A 20,039-nucleotide genomic window follows, 5' to 3' on the forward strand; every position below is an offset into this window, starting at 1 on the left:
GAGGACTATTTATTCAATTTATTGTGTGATATGTTGACGATTTATTCAAGTTATTGTATGATATGATGACCATTTATTCAAGTTATTGTATGATATGTTGACTACTTGTGATGATATGATATGATGACTATTTATTTAAGTTATTGTTTGATATGATGACCATTTATTCAAGTTATTGTATGATATGTTGACTACTTATGATGATATGATATGTTGACTATTTATTAAAGTTGCGTGCGCCCCCTGCGGTTCAACACCGAACTGTAAATCGGAACCGATATGACGATTTCACTGTCTCCTCTTGAATTAATGGCAAAAGATTTGTGTCGGAAGTGGGATTCGGACACACGCCTCCAGAGGAGACTGCGACCTGAACACAGCGCCTTAGACCGCTCGGCCATCTTGACTGCGGTAAAAAAGATATCAACATGGTTTTTTTTTTTTACTGTATATTACAGATATTGTATGATATGATGACTATTTATTCAAGTTATTGTATGATATGATGACTATTTATTAAAGTTATTGTGAGATATGTTGACTATTTATTCAAGTTATTGTATGATATGATGACTATTTATTAAAGTTATTGTGAGATATGTTGACTATTTATTCAAGTTATTGTATGATATGATGACTATTTATTAAAGATATCGTATGATATGTTGACTATTTATTCAAGTTGCGTGCGCCCCCTGCGGTTCAACACCGAACTGTAAATCGGTACCGATATGACGGTATCACTGTCTCCTCTTGAATTAATGGCAAAAGCTTTGTGTCAGAAGTGGGATTCGGACCCACGCCTCCAGGGGAGACTGCGACCTGAACGCAGCGCCTTAGACCGCTCGGCCATCCTGACTGCGGTAAAAAGATATCAACGTGTTTTTTTTTTTTACTGAATATTACAGATATTGTATGATATGATGACTATTTATTCAAGTTATTGTATGATATGTTGACGATTTATTCAAGTTATTGTATGATATGATGACATTTATTCAAGTTATTGTATGATATGTTGACTACTTGTGATGATATGATATGTTGACTATTTATTAAAGTTGCATGCGCCCCCTGCGGTTCAACACCGAAGCGTAAATCGGTACCGATATGATGGTATCACTGTCTCCTCTTGAATAAATGGCAAAAGCTTTGTGTCAGAAGTGCGATTCGGACCCACGCCTCCAGGGGAGACTGCGACCTGAACGCAGCGCCTTAGACCGCTCGGCCATCCTGACTGCGGTAAAAAGATATCAACGTGTTTTTTTTTTTTTTACTGTATATTACAGATACTGTATGATATGATGACTACTTATTCAAGTTATTGTATGATATGATGACTATTTATTCAAGTTATTGCGTGATATGTTGACTATTTATTCAAGTTATTGTATGATATGATGACAATTTTTTAAAAGTTATTGTATGATATGTTGACGATTTATTCAAGTTATCGTATGATATGATGACTATTTATTCAAGTTTTGTATGATATGTTGACGATTTATTCAAGTTATTGTATGATATGATGACCATTTATTCAAGTTATTGTATGATATGTTGACTATTTATTAAAGTTATTGTATGATATGATGACTATTTATTCAAGTTATTATGTGATATGTTGACTATTTATTCAAGTTATTGTATGATATGATGACTATTTACTTAAGTTATTGTGAGATATGTTGACTATTTATTCAAGTTATTGTATGATATGATGACTATTTATTAAAGTTATTGTATGATATGTTGACTATTTATTCAAGTTATTATATGATATGATGACAAATTTTTTAAAGTTATTGTATGATATGTTGACTATTTATTCAAGTTATTGTGTGATATGTTGACTATTTATTCAAGTTGCGTGCGCCCCCTGCGGTTCAACACCGAACTCTAAATCGGTACCGATATGACGGTATCACTGTCTCCTCTTGAATTAATGGCAAAAGCTTTGTGTCAGAAGTGGGATTCTGACCCACGCCTCCAGAGGAGACTGCGACCTTAACGCAGCGCCTTAGACCGCTCGGCCATCCTGACTGCGGTAAAAAGATATCAACGTGTTTTTTTTTTTTACTGTATATTACAGATATTGTATGATATGATGACTATTTATTCAAGTTATTGTATGATATGTTGACGATTTATTCAAGTTATTGTATGATATGATGACATTTATTCAAGTTATTGTATGATATGTTGACTACTTGTGATGATATGATATGTTGACTATTTATTAAAGTTGCATGCGCCCCCTGCGGTTCAACACCGAAGCGTAAATCGGTACCGATATGATGGTATCACTGTCTCCTCTTGAATAAATGGCAAAAGCTTTGTGTCAGAAGTGCGATTCGGACCCACGCCTCCAGGGGAGACTGCGACCTGAACGCAGCGCCTTAGACCGCTCGGCCATCCTGACTGCGGTAAAAAGATATCAACGTGTTTTTTTTTTTTTTACTGTATATTACAGATACTGTATGATATGATGACTACTTATTCAAGTTATTGTATGATATGATGACTATTTATTCAAGTTATTGCGTGATATGTTGACTATTTATTCAAGTTATTGTATGATATGATGACAATTTTTTAAAAGTTATTGTATGATATGTTGACGATTTATTCAAGTTATCGTATGATATGATGACTATTTATTCAAGTTTTGTATGATATGTTGACGATTTATTCAAGTTATTGTATGATATGATGACCATTTATTCAAGTTATTGTATGATATGTTGACTATTTATTAAAGTTATTGTATGATATGATGACTATTTATTCAAGTTATTGTGTGATATGTTGACTATTTATTCAAGTTATTGTATGATATGATGACTATTTACTTAAGTTATTGTGAGATATGTTGACTATTTATTCAAGTTATTGTATGATATGATGACTATTTATTAAAGTTATTGTATGATATGTTGACTATTTATTCAAGTTATTATATGATATGATGACAATTTTTTTAAAGTTATTGTATGATATGTTGACTATTTATTCAAGTTATTGTGTGATATGTTGACTATTTATTAAAGTTGCGTGCGCCCCCTGCGGTTCAACACCGAACTGTAAATCGGTACCGATATGACGGTATCACTGTCTCCTCTTGAATTAATGGCAAAAGCTTTGTGTCAGAAGTGGGATTCTGACCCACGCCTCCAGAGGAGACTGCGACCTTAACGTAGCGCCTTAGACCGCTCGGCCATCCTGACTGCGGTAAAAAGGTATCAACGTGTTTTTGTTTTTTTTACTGTATATTACAGATATTGTATGATATAATGACTATTTATTCAAGTTATTGTATGATATGATGACTATTTATTCAAGTCATTGTATGATATGATGACTATTTTTTCAAGTTATTGTGTGATATGTTGACTATTTATTCAAGTTATTGTATGATATGATGACAATTTTTTTAAAGTTATTGTATGATATGTTGACTATCTATTCAAGTTATCGTATGATATGATGACTATTTATTCAAGTTATTGTATGATATGTTGACGATTTATTCAAGTTATTGTATGATATGATGACTATTTATTAAAGTTATTGTATGATATGTTGACTATTTATTCAAGTTATTGTATGATAGGATGACAATTTTTTTTAAGTTATTGTATGATATGTTGACTATTTATTCAAGTTATTATATGATATGATGACAATTTTTTTAAAGTTATTGTATGATATGTTGACTATTTATTCAAGTTATTGTGTGATATGTTGACTATTTATTAAAGTTGCGTGCGCCCCCTGCGGTTCAACACCGAACTGTAAATCGGTACCGATGTGACGGTATCACTGTCTCCTCTTGAATTAATGGCAAAAGCTTTGTGTCAGAAGTGGATTCGGACCCACGCCTCCAGGGGAGACTGCGACCTGAACGCAGCGCCTTAGAACGCTCGGCCATCCTGGCTGCGGTAAAAAGATATCAACGTGTTGTTTTTTTTTTACTGTATATTACAGATATTGTATGATATGATGACTATTTATTCAAGTTATTGTATGATATGTTGACTATTTATTCAAGTTATTGTATAATATGATGACTATTTATTGAAGTTATTGTATGATATGTTGACTATTTATTCAAGTTATCGTATGATATGATGACTATTTATTCAAGTTATTGTATGATATGTTGACGATTTATTCAAGTTATTGTATGATATGATGACTATTTATTCAAGTTATTGTATGATATGTTGACTATTTATTCAAGTTATTGTATGATATGATGACAATTTTTTTTAAGTTATTGTATGATATGTTGACTATTTATTTAAGTTATTATATGATATGATGACAATTTTTTTAAAGTTATTGTATGATATGTTGACTATTTATTCAAGTTATTGTATGATATGATGACTATTTATTAAAGTTATTGTATGATATGTTGACTATTTATTCAAGTTATTGTATAATATGATGACTATTTATTCAAGTTATTGTATGATATGTTGACTATTTATTCAAGTTATTGTATAATATGATGACTATTTATTCAAGTTATTGTATGATATGTTGACGATTTATTCAAGTTATTGTATGATATGATGACTATTTATTCAAGTTATTGTATGATATGTTGACTATTTATTCAAGTTATTGTATGATATGATGACAATTTTTTTTAAGTTATTGTATGATATGTTGACTATTTATTTAAGTTATTATATGATATGATGACAATTTTTTTAAAGTTATTGTATGATATGTTGACTATTTATTCAAGTTATTGTATGATATGATGACTATTTATTAAAGTTATTGTATGATATGTTGACTATTTATTCAAGTTATTGTATAATATGATGACTATTTATTCAAGTTATTGTATGATATGTTGACTATTTATTCAAGTTATTGTATAATATGATGACTATTTATTCAAGTTATTGTATGATATGTTGACTATTTTTTCAAGTTATTGTTTAATATGATGACTATCTATTCAAGTTATTGTATGATATGTTGACTATTTATTCAAGTTATTGTATGATATGATGACAATTTTTTTTAAGTTATTGTATGATATGTTGACTATTTATTTAAGTTATTATATGATATGATGACAATTTTTTTAAAGTTATTGTATGATATGTTGACTATTTATTCAAGTTATTGTATGATATGATGACTATTTATTAAAGTTATTGTATGATATGTTGACTATTTATTCAAGTTATTGTATAATATGATGACTATTTATTCAAGTTATTGTATGATATGTTGACTATTTATTCAAGTTATTGTATAATATGATGACTATTTATTCAAGTTATTGTATGATATGTTGACTATTTTTTCAAGTTATTGTATAATATGATGACTATCTATTCAAGTTATTGTATGATATGTTGACTATTTTTTCAAGTTATTGTATGATATGATGCTACTGTTAGTTTGTTGTGACTCCATGTGTTTTTACGCTTTCGTTAATAAATAGTCATATTCAGAAAACATTTAATTAAAATGTGTATGTACCGGTATGTATGTATGTATGTATGTGATGATATATATGTATGTATTATCTATGTATTATGTAGTTGTTGTTTATCATTGAAACATTAACTTGTGTTTTCTCTTCGCTGTGTTTCGCGTGTGTCCGTGGAACGCGACGCCGACCACGTGACCAGACGTTCAAAACGCCGTTGAAAGCCGGAAGTGCCGGAACTCTCCCGAAGCGTCCCCCTGCGTAGCCCGGTCCCCGGTCCCCTCGATCCGCCATGGCAGTAAGTTATACCCCGCAAGTATAATCAGCAGCTCTGCTAACTCGGTGTGGGAACAGATAGCCCGCTAAGCGAGCGAGAGTGGACGTTTTCGTGGCAAATCAGCGGCTAGTCTGAGCTAAGCTAACCGTCCACCAAGCTCTGATCCAGCGGCGCTGTTTGCTTGTTTACTGTGGGTGTCATGGATGGGGTCGTACCGGGCGGTGGTCGCGCTTACTGTGGGTGCGGTCGGTCTTCCAGGGTGTGAGGGTGTGAGGGTGATAGTGGAGCCTCCGGAGTGTAAACGAGTCTTCTTCCACTTCTCATGACAAGTCTCCAATAACAACAACGTCCATGTTAAACTCACTTCTACTAAGACGAGTTGTTCAAAGGGTGTGAAAAGTGTAAGTGTTACTTACTACTGTACAGTCACTACTGTAATATACTTACTAATACCTTCATAATTAATAATAATAATAATAATTATTATTAATAATAATAATAATAATAATAATAATAATAATATATGTATGTATATAGTTCCCTTAAAAACAGGTTTACAATGTGCTTTGACAGAGAAATTATAGCAAGAGTGCTCAGATCATAACATTTAAAAGACAAAGGAACATTAATAAACAGTCATTAAATTCATTCATTAAATTTTAAAAGCCGATAAAGAAACAAAAAAAAGTAGATACAATATGATTATAAGAAATTTAAATCAAAGGAACATTATAGATAATAAATAAATAAGTTTAAAAAAAATAGATAAAGAAAAAGAGGGACATCACATATGAATGGGTTGGGAAAAATGGGTTTTGAGAGGTGATTTAAAATAAGTCACGGACTCCAAAGTCGAGGGGCCCTGAAATAATACTAATTTAAAAAAGAACTAAATACAAATAGTGGGGTATGTCACTATTTGTAAGGCCACAGTACTGTAACTTCTACTAAGTGTAGATGAACTGCCTCCTGCCCTGTAGTACCTCATGTTGACGTGTGTAGATAGACTGTTTACATACTTGTTGTTGCTTATCCCCTTTAAATGTGCATCTCTTCCTCGACTGCACTGTTCTCCCCTGCTGCTGAAACGCCTGAATTCCATCAAGGATCCGTAAAGTGCCATCTTATCCGCGCACCCTGGCTTTTGTAACTCTTCGTTTAAACTTTCTATCCATCCGCTCTTTTGTTTTTTTGCTGTTCAACTTGAAACTAGCCCGTGTTACGTACGAGCATCCAGCGTTTCTCGACCCAGGCCTCCCAGTCCTCCCTGTCGCGCAATTTTCAGCTCAAAATCTACCGTTCCGAACCCGACCCTACGTCCATGAGGATTTGTGGTCCTTTATTTAATCTGGTGTTGGTGGTGTGGGCTAAAACCCACAGTGCAGGGATAGTGGAGGCACTAGATTGAGAACACTGTCTCAGTGCACCAAGATGGAAGTAATTCTTTGTCAATATTCACAATATATATGTAATAAATACAAATATACAAATGCTAACCTGTGAATAATATAAATAAATAATCAACAAATCTGTAGTAAGATTTTAAAATGCAAAAAAATAAATGTAATCCTATCCAGAAATTAATCATGTATTACTGTACCTGATTATTTCTATTTTCCACTGTTCTTCCTCCTGGGTTTTCATGGCTGCTTTCGTCCCGTCTGCCCTCTTTTCTCACTGCTTACTGCACGAGACTCCCAAAAACATGCATTTAAATGTTTGATCCTTGTATGGATCCGTTTTATTTTTGTTTGTACTTTGAGACACATATCAGGTCGGGGAGGGAAGGGAAGTGGGGGTGGGAGGGGATCCTGGAGTGGACTCAAAACGTGGGTTGGGGGTAGAATGGGGCTTCGGCAAATTTTGGCATCATTTTGGAGGTTATGCTTTCTAGGTTTTCTTTTTATTTTATTTTTTGAATGTCAGCACATTTCCCAACGTCGCTGTTTAATAGTTTATCATTTAGTTTAGAACTGTCTCCAGCACAGTGAGAGTCCACTCCAAGGTCCACTCCAATGTGATATGTGTGTTGTAAAACACAAACGCAACCATTTAAATGGGGGGCAGGGAGGAGGTAAAGCAACAGTCCAGAATGCAAGCCACCATAAATACCCAAGAAATAGGGCAGAACACACACACACACACACACACACACACACACACACACATGCACACATGTGCACACACACATGCATTTAGCATACAAGCATTCCGTAACAGAAGACGCGGAGCAATGCAACATTACAAATGATGGATGCGAGCCACATAAAGCCTTTAGTGCAAGTATTTTATTAAGTAATATTTATTGTTTGTATTTAAAAAATTGAAATACAGATTGTAGTATTTATTAATTTGTATTTGTCTTATTATATACAGTTGTGAATTGTAACAAAATTCCTTCCATGTCACAAGATCTGGTCATCAGGAGCTCTGGATTTGGCACTGGCCTCAAGTGTCATTAAGCATATTATTATTATTATTATTATTATTATAATTATTATTATTATTATATGATTTTTTTTTCTAGTTTTGTAACAGACAGATGATTGGCGACCTCACTCCTTCTACGCCACTCGTGATGCCTGGCTCCATGCACATCTCTCTGAAAACACTTGCGGTTTACTGGATCTTAACGTATCCGCCTTTCTCTCTTCTCGTCTCTTCAAGTCGACCCAGCCGCACAATTTCTCCTGGGTTGACCAGGGGAAGCTGGCCGGGCTGGCGCTTCCCAGAATGACGGCCGAGTACCAGTACCTCCTGGACAGCGGCATCAAACACCTGATCTGCCTGTGTGAAAGGAAGCCGCCGTACCATGACACCTGTCCAGAGTTACAGCTTCACCACATCAAGATGGCTGACTTCACTCCCCCATCGCGGGGTCAAATCGAGCGGTTCCTCTCCATTGTAGAGGAGGCCAACGCCAAAGGAGAGGTGAGGATTATCTAAGGTCCATTAGAGGGACCCACAATATCCATTAGTAGTATTGAGTATCAGGTTTGATACTGTGATCAAGTACTAGTACTCATAAAAAACTCAGATACCAACATGACATATTGTTCTTGATGCTCGGGGTGAGATCATGTTCTACTTTAGAAACTTTCTGAGAGATAGAGGGGGGGAGAGAGAGAGAGAGAGATTCTACAAATATCCATTTAATAACAGCCAAAACAAAAATACTTGATGTCAAAAATATTATTGAGGCAAATGTGGACTTCATGTATTGCAGCATGTGTGCCATCGAGAAAGGGTAAATAGCCGCTGGTCTGATGGAACATATACAAAGTGTTTATTTCCCTCTCTCCGTTCAGGGTGTGGCAGTTCACTGCATGCACGGGCATGGCAGAACCGGGACCATGCTGGCCTGCTATCTGGTGAAGAGCAGGGGGATATCCGGGGTGGAGGCCATCGAGGAGATCCGAAGACTCCGTCGGGGCTCAATCGAAACGCACGAACAAGAGAAAGCGGTCGTCCAGTTCTACCAAAACACCAAGTAACGAAACAGGTTGAACGGCTCGCTGGGTTGGTCGAAGTCCAAGTGATATTGTTATCATCGTCACTTTTAATGTAAAAGATATGTATCAAAATGACATTTAGGTTTACAGAACTACTTTTTATATTTTAAAAGGTGCTAATAGCTAACGCTAGGTCCCCAGGGCAGGGGGACAGATGTACGTTTTTATTCTCCATCAAGCTCAGATATCTGGCACTTGCATGGTGAACTCTCAATGCCATTACCCCTTTCAACATCTGGAAGGACCAGATAATCTATCATATATTTATAATAATATGTCATATTATTATTATTTTTTTCCATTTATTTTTTTACAAAAATGCATTACTATTTCACTTGGATTCCCTTGGCCTTAAGGGTTGAAAGTGGTAATGCTTCTTGAACGTCTCCGGGTGTATAACGTTTAAACAATCACGTTGTAGTAAAATAAGCACGGCACATTTTGATGCAAACTCTCTCAAGTATTTTGTGGTCAAGAAATTGCTTTTATTGTTTGTGTGAGAAAATAAGATATAGCAATATTCAAGAATATAACTGGTTTGAAGCTTAAAAAAAAAAAAGAAAGCACGAAAACAATATCACATTTTGAACAAAGGAAAATAAATACTTAAACAATGAAGTGTCACTTCTACTATACCGTTACTGCACCACTCTTTCTGCCTTACGCACAGTGCTTTTCCTATTTTATTTAATGATTTTATTTTTTTTTTCCCTCACATGGGTTGGTACGGTTTTTGAGATGGTTTCACCCAGCGGCCATATTCATGTCTTCAGGCTTTTGTTTACAAAGATTTCACTTTTTCTTGGGAACTCGACACCGGCGAGAAAAGGTGCTGGCGCTGCTTGAATGTGAGGTTTTCTGGAGATCCGTTCTTCAGCTTATCTCCCTGGTATCTGAGCGGGGACAAGCGCATTTATTACACCAACACTGTTTTTGTTATCAGAAAATGTAAAATGTATTATATCATTCAATGTATATTTCTATATATTTCTGTACTCAGGAATTAATCGAAGCACTGGTAAACACTTCTAAACAAACACTAAAGTGTTGATAAACGGTAATTCATTGAAATGCACAAGTCTCAAGAGTGCTTGAAGATTCAATGAAAGTATTGAATAAAAATTCTTGATGTTAAGATTACTCTGTTTGTCCACATTACTTATGTGACATGAAATTATTATGAAAGGATCCAAATATAGATTTTCATTCGACACTTGCTGGAATATTATACTCACTGCTGTGGTGACATCATATGATGGTCGCAATCCAGTCGGCGTGGCGCTGGACCTGTCAAAAACAAAAATGTTTGATGTAAGAATATTACTCGTACTAACTCTTATCAGAGTTTAACTGCAATTATAAACAATTCTTATGTAACCTGATGCTGCCTTCATCTGATCTTCCAATTCTGTTTTAGGGGTTTGTTGCCCCTTGTTGTGGCCTTGGTCCTGTGGAACCGAATGAGAAAATGGAATAGTGAACTAAATCGTCCTTTCCGTAAAGACGCCGGAGGACACAAATCCTGTATACAATAAATACTGTGACGTAGAAAAAGGCTGCTACATCAGTTCACCTGCACCCTGTTATCCAGTTGCTGCAGGGTCACCATCATGTCCCTGTCTTCGTCCTCCTCCTCTTCATCGTCCCCTCCATTCTGCTGAAACTCCTGCAGCCTCTTCTGAAACTGCCACTCCAGGCTGAGCTTACGCAGCCTGTCGTTCTCCTCCTGCGTGCGGGTGCCTTTGGCCCGGAGCTCCTGGGTCTCCTGCTCCAGGAGGTCCAGCGCCCGAAGCCTCTGCTGCTTCTGCAGCTTCTCCTGGGCGTCCCTCCTCCAGGGATCCGGGGACGGGCCGCATCCGTCGGGCAGCGCCTTGCTCATCGTGAAATACTGCAGGTCGGTTTGCCACTTTGGGTCGGGACGCTGCTGCGGCTCCTGCTGCTGGGCGGGAAATGTCCGGAAGGAAACGTGCTTCGTCGGAGAGATGGTCATCTGAAATTTTGCCGTTGGTTCTTTCCGTGTGATTGCCGGCGGAATGGGGCATTCATAAATGGGACTCGCTTGGACTTGGGCGCTCTGTTTCTGGAGGCTCTGAGACATTCCCCCGTTTCCTTTCAGGTTTCGGCCCACCTTCACCGCCGGCAAAGGAGTGTGCTGGAAGGTGGTGAGCGGAGGTTTTGAGCGGGCGCCCGCCGCCCTCGCTATAGGGATGTCTATGCGTGTTGGCTGGACTGCAGGTGCCTGTGAAGGTGGAGTTCTCCACATGTTGGCACCGCTTGTCGGACCGTGCTGGGGCTTTGTGGGGTCGCAGTCGGAAAGGATGTCGTTGGACGAAACGCTCGGACGTAGGGGGAAGGAAGAGGACGACGGGCTGTCCTGCCTCCGTAGATGATGCTGCTTGTCCAGCAGGGGGACCCCACTGTCCACGCACAGGTTTTCCTGTGAGAGGGCTTGACGCTGAGAGGGAGAAAAAAATGTTGAGCAATGTTTCCGACATTTTATTATGAGTGTCGGGGAGATTTTAACGTAATCATCACAACTTTTAAACTAGACTCAGTTAGTACATGAGGCGTACCATGGAGGTTCTCCTGTTGGAACTCTGTCCATTGAATGAACTCTGAGGCACTTTGACGACCTGTGATTGCTCACATTCCGGTGATTTCTTGTTCTGGTATCTGGGTGATGGTAGTGTCACGTAGTCCCTTGAATACGGTACTTGAAATATCTAATAGGGGAGAAGGACGGTGTCGGAATGTTACTGACGTTAGATTAAACGGTTTTAAAATTTCACGCCATTTATCATGAGGCCCCTCGGCTTAAGTTTACAGCCATGAGTACAAAAATAAGTCGAGGTTTTACAGAATTACATTTCATTTAGCAGACGCTTTTATCCAAAGCGACTTACAATTGTACAATCACCGACGGACGCAGCCATCAGGAGCAACTAGGGGTTAGCTCTGAGGGTGAGACTGGGGGTGTCTTGCTCAAGGACACTACAGCATGCTAGCAGGAGGAGCCTGGGATCGAACCAGCAAACTTTAGATCACCAGACCACCAGCTCTACTGCCTGAGCTACCATCCCTGGGACTCATAGATTATAGATTATGACTGTTGAATTGTTCTCACATCATTGTAAAGGTTGAGGGTAGAGACCGCAACCTTGAGGCTTTTTCCGACAACTGGGTCAGCAGGAGCTTCTCCTTCCTCAGGGACAGTGTCTGGTGAAGCAAGGGGGGACGACAACACTGGACATGTTTTTACACAACACATTTACAGCGCTGGACACATTTCACAGTAAGTCTTTGATGAACCCTGGGACAGAACGTGTCCACACCCACCACAAGCCATGTTTGGGTTGGAACGATAAAGCTGCCGATCCCGCTGCATCATCTGCTCCCGCTTTCTCCTGCTAGTTCCGTGATGGTTCCCCCACTGCTCTGACTGGCTGGGATCCGTGCTTTTGTACCGGACTTGTGTGTTCACGCCATTTGGCTTGGGAGGCCTCGGCACAGTGTCCGCTTGGAGTCCTTCGAGGGGCAGGAAAAGCATTGACCACAGAATAACGGCACATGAACGGCAGTGTTGGAACTAGGTTTTAGATAACATACCTGCCTTTGGCACTGAGCCAGGATCACTTAGCAATGCCTCCAGGCCGTGGTAGCACGCTGCATGCTTTGCCACCTGGAGGGTCACAACGGGACTGGTCTGCATCATGATACCTGCTGCCCTAAAACCAGGGCCGGATTTGGAAGACATAAAATGTTGCCTTTTAAAGATGTGAAAAAAAACGGACTTTTCAAAGTGCGAATCCGTAAGATTGTCTGTGGTGTGTGGATTACACTACAATTATTAAAAAAAAAAAAAAAAAAAATTATTTATTTTTTTTCTTTCAACATCTGGGTTCATCTTGGACGGTCACTTTCTTTTTCTTTTTTACTTTTTCTCCAAAAATTACACACATTGATTGATTTGTTTATCCTGGGGTGGTGGAGATATTTATTCATCTGAGGGAGCGCTTCTTTTTTTGTCAATGTACATCCATATTGACAGTTTACTGACCACAACTAGCTACACTACCTTATCAAATTCACCGCTGCTGCTGAAAAAGGCGTGGCGGACCCTGCCACCAACGAGGAAATGGAGCATACATAACGTAAAGTGCCAAGTAAATAAATATGGAGTAATTGTCAAAAATATTATGTTTTTTTATGTTATATTATGCTATACATACTATTATTAAATAGTATGTATAGCATAGTAATAGGATGTAGCTACCTTTCTTGATTTAGGCCGACCAGGCTTCGACCATCCACAGTCAGTAACTGGTCCCCAGCCGTCAACCTCCCGTCCTACAGATACATTACAAGATGGATTATGTATCTTGTATATGTTACTCATAAAATACCTCCATATTTCAAAAGATTTTAAGATTACCATTTCTGCTGGCCCTCCCTTGACAATGGATTTGACATAAATCCCGAGGTGTTCTTGTCCCGATCCCTGTGGCGCAACAAGAAGGTACGAGAGTTTTTACTTTTCAGTGGCCAACGTGAATAAAGGCGTTTGGTGTGGAGGAGGAGTAATCCGCTTTACCCTGGCAGCCACAATGCTCACTCCCATTCCACTGTTTAATGGTTTTCTCAGTGTGATAGTCATCATCTCAGGCTCTCTGTGCGGTGCCTAAGAAATAAGAAAATAAGAAAACATACCGCTCCAACAATAATTCTGATCCTGAATTGAAATGTTCAGTGTATTGTTGGAGACTGCTGTTTGCAGGCAGTGACAGAATGTTGGCTGTTTACCAAGCGAGTGATCTCTGCTGAAGATGTTTCACTGACCAACAGAGTCCAGTTGCCGTTGCAATTGCTCTGAGGTGTTAACGTGCAGAGACCTGGAATGGTAGCATATACATAGTAATTGCAGTAAACACTGTAGCTGGGCTTTAATTTACTAATTTCAGTACATTTAATTGCACAAAAGTTCATTTAGTGAAATGGTTTATATATCATTTGGATTGTGTCTTAGTGGATAAGAAAATAGTTGGAACTTTCAATGTATCTATATATTTTTTACAGGTTGTCAGTATTTTAGCCAACTGGTTTAAATAAATGAGAAGACAGTCGTCTACTACTATGTCATCGTGTTAGGGTTAATAACTCGTTCTGCCTACATTTTTAGTCATTTTATTTCCTACCTATTATGACACTGGACATCTTTAACGGTCTGTAATTATATTTTAACCGAAGATGTTTCCTCGGATTTCCAAATGTGCCCTTGCTGCATTTGAGGTTTGTGTACCTTTGCAGCAGATTGGCTCCATGAATTCCCTAAAACCTGGTGGGATCCCACTCATGGTGCCGCAGGAGTATCCTCCCTCAGGCAGCAGAAAGGGCAGATGAAGGTCGAGACTCTCCTCCCGTTGGATGCCCCGCCCTTCACTCTGAGCCAGGTTATCTGTCAGGGTCTCGGCAGCCGCCACAACAGTGTCAATCAGACCCTGGAGGCGTGACCAGGACACATAACAGACAGAACAAATGTCCTTTTTAAAAAAAGGGCACTTCTGAGGTGCAAATTGTGTCATGACTTAAGCCGAGGAACTATTTGTTCCTCGGCTTGAGGTAATTATTTTTTTTGTTTCCACTTTTATTGTAACCTTTATTAATTCAAGCTATTACCCTTGAATAAAATGGAGCTCTTCAAATCAGAGCTTGCCAAGAAGACAGCAGGATGATTCATTTCAGACATAAAATCAATACAGACACCCTTTAAGTAAAATATAACATCCAGGAAGGACAGACGGTAGGAGCCGTAGCAGGGGTACTCACAGGGGGTATGTGGGGCTCATTGGTTGCATAGAGGTAGCTTGTCAATAACGTCTTCAGCTGCAGTGAATTCAACTTGAAACAGGTATTCTGAATGTCCTTCGCGTCTTTGACGGAGTACTTGTTCATGGTCAAGAGCATGGTTGCCTAGAAACAGCCAGCCAACAGAATTCTTACCCTTTTTGCTACAGCCTTGGATGTTTTAGAGCATCAAATCGGATCAAATGAAAATACAGTTTGCAAAATTGAAAACGTACAAAATATTTAAAAAATTACACAAGTTGATTAAGTGATGCATGTCTTTCCACAAATAATAAGTAGACATGCACCTGGACGATGTGACCCAGGTGACAGTCGGCAGCGAGCTCCAGACCCTGCCTCCCTGCCCACGCCTCAATGGCAGTGAGCCTTTGGAGGAGAGTTGCACCCCAGTAATGGGAGCGCAGGCCCCGGGAGCAGGCCTCGGGGCCCATGAGCTGGTTGAAGAGCCAGGCGCTGATGAAGTGGAAGAGCTGGGAGAAGAGCTGGATGGTGAGGGCAGGGTTGACCCGACAGCGCCGCACCAGAGACATGGCATTCATCAAAGTGTTCAGTACCATCTCTGTTGGCGGGGAAGAAAAGCTTGGTTAAAGATTTACAGGGATGAGGCACATTACGTTGTATTTTTTACTAATGTTAAAATGTTGTGGCTCATTGAGGACGACTTGATACACTATGAGACTGAGGCATATGGAGTCCAAGTGGAGTCCAAAACTGAGGCTTGTGGAGTCCAAGTGGAGTCCAAAGCCGAGGGCTGTGGAGTCCAAGTGGAGTCCAAAGCCGAGGGCTATGGAGTCCAAGTCAAGTCCAAAGCTAGGCCTATGGAGTCCAAGTTGAGCCCAAAAATGAGGCTTATGCAGTCCAAGTCGAGTTCAAAACTGAGGCTTATGGAGTCAGTCCAGTCCAAAACTGAACTGAGGCATGTGCACTCTGAGTCGAGTCCAAAGCTGAGGCCTTGGAGTCCCAGTCAAGTCTGTGACTTAAAGCGAGTCAATGGAATTGAAACTTGGTTCAGGAACGTAGCAACCCCAATACAACTAAAATGTATTAAGATCACTGCTTTTGTATTTGTTTTTTCAATTCAGAGAAAGAAGTAAAACAAATACATTGTACTTTATTGATATACCTTTGAGTCCTTTAACGTGCGTTTACACAGTTTTTTTTTTAGGAAAAATAAAACACATGTTGTGATAAACTGCAAGTTCACCTATTCCAGCGGGTAGTGGACCATGTTGCTCTGGATCGACCAAAAACGTTGGCAAGTGTTTTCTCAGCTCGTTCTGTAGACACTGTATCAGGTACCTGGAATAAAGTGTCAACATGTCATGATTACTGTAGTCGTGCTGTATCCTATAGCATATGATTTTACCCTTTTAGAACAGTTTGAGCATAGTGGGGAGAACCATTGTTCTGTGAACCTGGTGGATCTACCACTGACTAAATGTTGTGTGTGTTTTAAAATAAATAATCACTTCATGTAAGTCAGTAAGTTTTTCACCATGGAGGCTGCAGGGAATGTTTTCCTTCTTACTTGTAATCTTTGTGCACCAAGTGGGAGAGGTCCACCTGAGCCTGCTGCGTCAAAGCACCGAGCTCCTTGTCCTGCTTGATGAAGTTCAGGAACTCTGAGGTGTTGGCCATCCAGAAGGCCAGAGCGCCAGCGATGGCCTGCTGCTTCTAAAGGTGACACGCACGTCAAGCAGCGCATCGTTCAGTTTGTTATTACATTACACCCTTTATGGAATTCAAGTGTGGGGCAGATGTGCATTTCATGACCCTGTTTGTTTTGAAAATTGTAAATATCAACAATATTATTATTATTATCAACATTATCCTAATAAAATGGGTAGCTTTCCCAGGTATCTCTTGAAAAAATATATTGACTTACAGTATATCATGGCTACCTGGTCAAATACAGATAAATATAATTAAATATGTCCTCTAAAATTGGAAAACTTTGGTACGTATAGTTCCACTAATCATACACTGAATTTGTCTTTTAATATTATTGTTTGCAGATAACACACACTGGATTTTAAAGGACTTGCCTGAATGACCTTTTCGGTCATTGTCACCATTTTGTTGGTCATGGCGGTGACTCTCGGAGTCCGTTCCTTGCTGTGGCTGTGTTGCAGAGCAGAACGTGCCGCCGCATAGAGGGCATAGGCAGGTGAGAGCTTGAAATGGACCGTGGAGCTGTTGGTGTAATTTATGACTGCAGACAAGAAGGCATCCTCAGCTGAAATGAGAAAGGAGCCAGTAGGGGGCAGGGGAAGCTTGTGAACAGGAAAAGGTAGCAAACCACCAAAGGCACTGAAAATAGAGATTCCTGAAAATCCAATTTGTTCCTACTCACAGCCTTGAGAGACTTGAATTTCAACTGGGAGTGCGTGCTGATTTGAACAGTTACGCTGGATATTTCCACTATGTATCACACCTGCATTTCATTGAAAAAAAACAAAAACAAAAAAAAAACAGACATTGCTCATCAAAGTGTGGCCAGCAGCCTGTCATCTTATTATCTGTATACCGTACAAAGTTTAAGGCTTTTGAAATCAGTTCCATTGTTTGTTGTAGCATCTGTGGTTTGGAGTCAACGATCAGAGTCTAACGCCCCATGTTCCCTGTGTCCTATGTTCCCTGTGTCCTATGTTCCCTGGCTCCTATGTCCTCGACTCATGTGGTCATATGTTCTCAGGATCCTATGTTCTCCGGGCCCTAGTTCCAAGGGCTCTATTTTCCCAGTGCCCTATGTTCCAGGGCCCTATTTTCCTAGGGCCCTATGTTCCCTGTGTCCTCTGTCCTTGGCTCATATGTTCCCATGGTCATATGTTCTCGGGGTCCTATGTTCTTCTTGCCATAGTTCCAAGAGCTCTATTTTCCCAGTCCCCTATTTTCCCTGTGTCCTATGTTCCCTGGCTCCTATGTCCTCGACTCATGTGGTCATATGTTCTCAGGATCCTATGTTCTCCGGGCCCTAGTTCCAAGGGCTCTATTTTCCCAGTGCCCTATGTTCCAGGGCCCTATTTTCCTAGGGCCCTATGTTCCCTGTGTCCTCTGTCCTTGGCTCATATGTTCCCATGGTCATATGTTCTCGGGGTCATATGTTCTCTGGGCCCTAGTTCCAAGGGCTCTATTTTCCAAGCCCCCTATGTTCTCTGTGCCCTATGTTACCAAGGTCCTATGTTCCCTGGGCCCCAGTTCCAACGCCGCTAGTGCCAAGGGTCCTCTGCTCCCAGGGTCCAATCCCCAGGCTCTGGTTCCAAGGGCCCTATTTTCCCAGGGTCCTACTGTACGGTATTTTCCCGTGGTCCTATGTTCCCCGGGCCCTACATTGCGGGACTAGAGGGCCCTGGGAACACAGGTATGCTCCCTGTGGTTCCATTGAACATCTTTCAGAGTTACCCACCTGGGTCAGACTGCCTCCTCTCTTGTTTTTTGTCGTTGGGGTGCTTCTGGCTTGACACACCAAAGATGCTCTGATTTTGGAGCTTTTCCACTGACCTGGATAGCAATTTGAAAGGTCAGGGGGAGATGGTTCAGTCATCCGTGCAGAAGAAAAAATAGAGAAAAAAAAAAAAAAGTTCACAGTAACAGAGGGAAGGTCTCCTACCCCTTCTCCTCCTCTGGAGACTTTGTTTTGTTCTTCTGCTTCTTCTCCTTTCTTGACAGTGTCCTCTTAAAGTTCTGGATCATACTCCCCTTTTCCTTCTTTTCATGACAGTTTGCCTTGGTGAGGAACACACACACACACACACACACACACACACACACACACATGCATACGCGCGCATAATGCAATCAAAACTTTGATCCATTTGACCTGAAAGTACTCCATGGACATGAACGTCCTTATTTAATCATCAAAAAGTGAGAAAATGCCCAATCAAATCAAATTATTATATTCATGTAGTGTAGATAAGCGACGGTGCACCTCTGAAGTTTCATTTCCCTTTTTGAGAACAAAACGTCCCTCTCTGTTATCGGAGTTCCAGTTTAATTGCACAACCAAAGGTTTCTCGTTGAGATCCAATCTACGTTCTGGTTCCGAAGATAGAAAAGGGGGGTGGGGTGGGGGGGGTGGAAGGGGGACAAAGAGAAATGGTTATTTAACACATAAATCAACGGAGCATATAAAGAAATACATTAATCAATAAATCAATCAATAAATAAAGTCTTTATCTGCCTATGATAAACTGCCCCATGGTTTAAAATTAGACTTAAACAGACAAAAAGCCTCACTGTCATTAGTGGAAGTTGAGTAAATATATTTTATGAAAAAGAAAAAAATTAAAACATCTGAAATGATAAAACAACGTTGAAAATATATAAAATGACTTTGCCGCGGACCACCTGCAATTACTCTGACGACCCCTAGGAGGGGAGTGGACCCCGGTTTCAGAGCCCCTGGCTTATACGATATATTATAATGGGAAGGGAGGTGCCTCACCTCCGCTGCTCTGCACCTCGTACAGGAAGTGGGAGCTGGACAGCATCTTCATGTCAGGCCTGAACTTCTCAGACAGGACCTCAACCACCTCCCGGGTGGAGAAGCTGCTGCTGACGCGGACGCACTTGGTGGCGACGTTGCCCTCAACCGGGTCCTCGAAGTAGAAGCGCATCACTCCGTAAAACTCCAAGCTCTGTCCGAAAGCAACGGCAAATAGTTGGTGTCTTTCATTTAACAATCTTTTGCAGAATGTTATTTTATTTCTACCTCGACCGCTACTGTGACTCGGACCAACTGCTCTCTGTCACAGCATGAAATGATTTCCCCTGAGGCTCTGACCAGCCTGGTCATTGCTTCCAAATCGACTCCTGCATATTAGACCCGATATGGTCTCAACTTTTTGAAGAACTGCTTCCTGTTTTAAACAGTCCTAGTCTTAATATTATAAACAAGTCACTTTTTATAGGCTCTGTGCCCTCA

At 39.8% G+C, this 20,039-nt stretch overlaps 2 protein-coding genes across 2 annotated transcripts; one reads left to right on the top strand and one right to left on the bottom strand.

The window, feature by feature from the left end:
- The first annotated feature begins 5,656 nt into the window (after positions 1-5,656).
- dusp23b (dual specificity phosphatase 23b) lies at positions 5,657-10,553 on the top strand. The gene is made up of 3 exons (XM_080011894.1): positions 5,657-5,759; positions 8,406-8,669; positions 9,047-10,553. The coding sequence occupies exons 1-3, from the start codon at positions 5,754-5,756 to the stop codon at positions 9,230-9,232; spliced, it is 456 nt and encodes a 151-aa protein (XP_079868020.1). The 5' UTR covers positions 5,657-5,753; the 3' UTR covers positions 9,233-10,553.
- A 261-nt stretch (positions 10,554-10,814) lies between these two features.
- On the bottom strand, positions 10,815-19,731 carry afdnb (afadin, adherens junction formation factor b; the record flags this gene model as incomplete). Its single annotated transcript, XM_080012713.1, has 15 exons — positions 10,815-11,705; positions 11,824-11,973; positions 12,375-12,493; positions 12,587-12,775; positions 12,857-12,929; positions 13,683-13,748; positions 13,842-13,928; positions 14,051-14,139; positions 14,547-14,745; positions 15,074-15,217; positions 15,400-15,671; positions 16,317-16,411; positions 16,641-16,786; positions 17,158-17,348; positions 19,560-19,731. 15 exons carry the CDS (start codon positions 19,729-19,731, stop codon positions 10,815-10,817), a joined length of 2,883 nt encoding a protein of 960 aa, XP_079868839.1.
- Between the last annotated feature and the right edge of the window lie 308 nt (positions 19,732-20,039).

The sequence above is a fragment of the Zeus faber genome (assembly GCF_960531495.2).
Source record: "Zeus faber genome assembly, chromosome: 13".
Classification (NCBI taxonomy): Eukaryota; Metazoa; Chordata; class Actinopteri; order Zeiformes; family Zeidae; genus Zeus; species Zeus faber.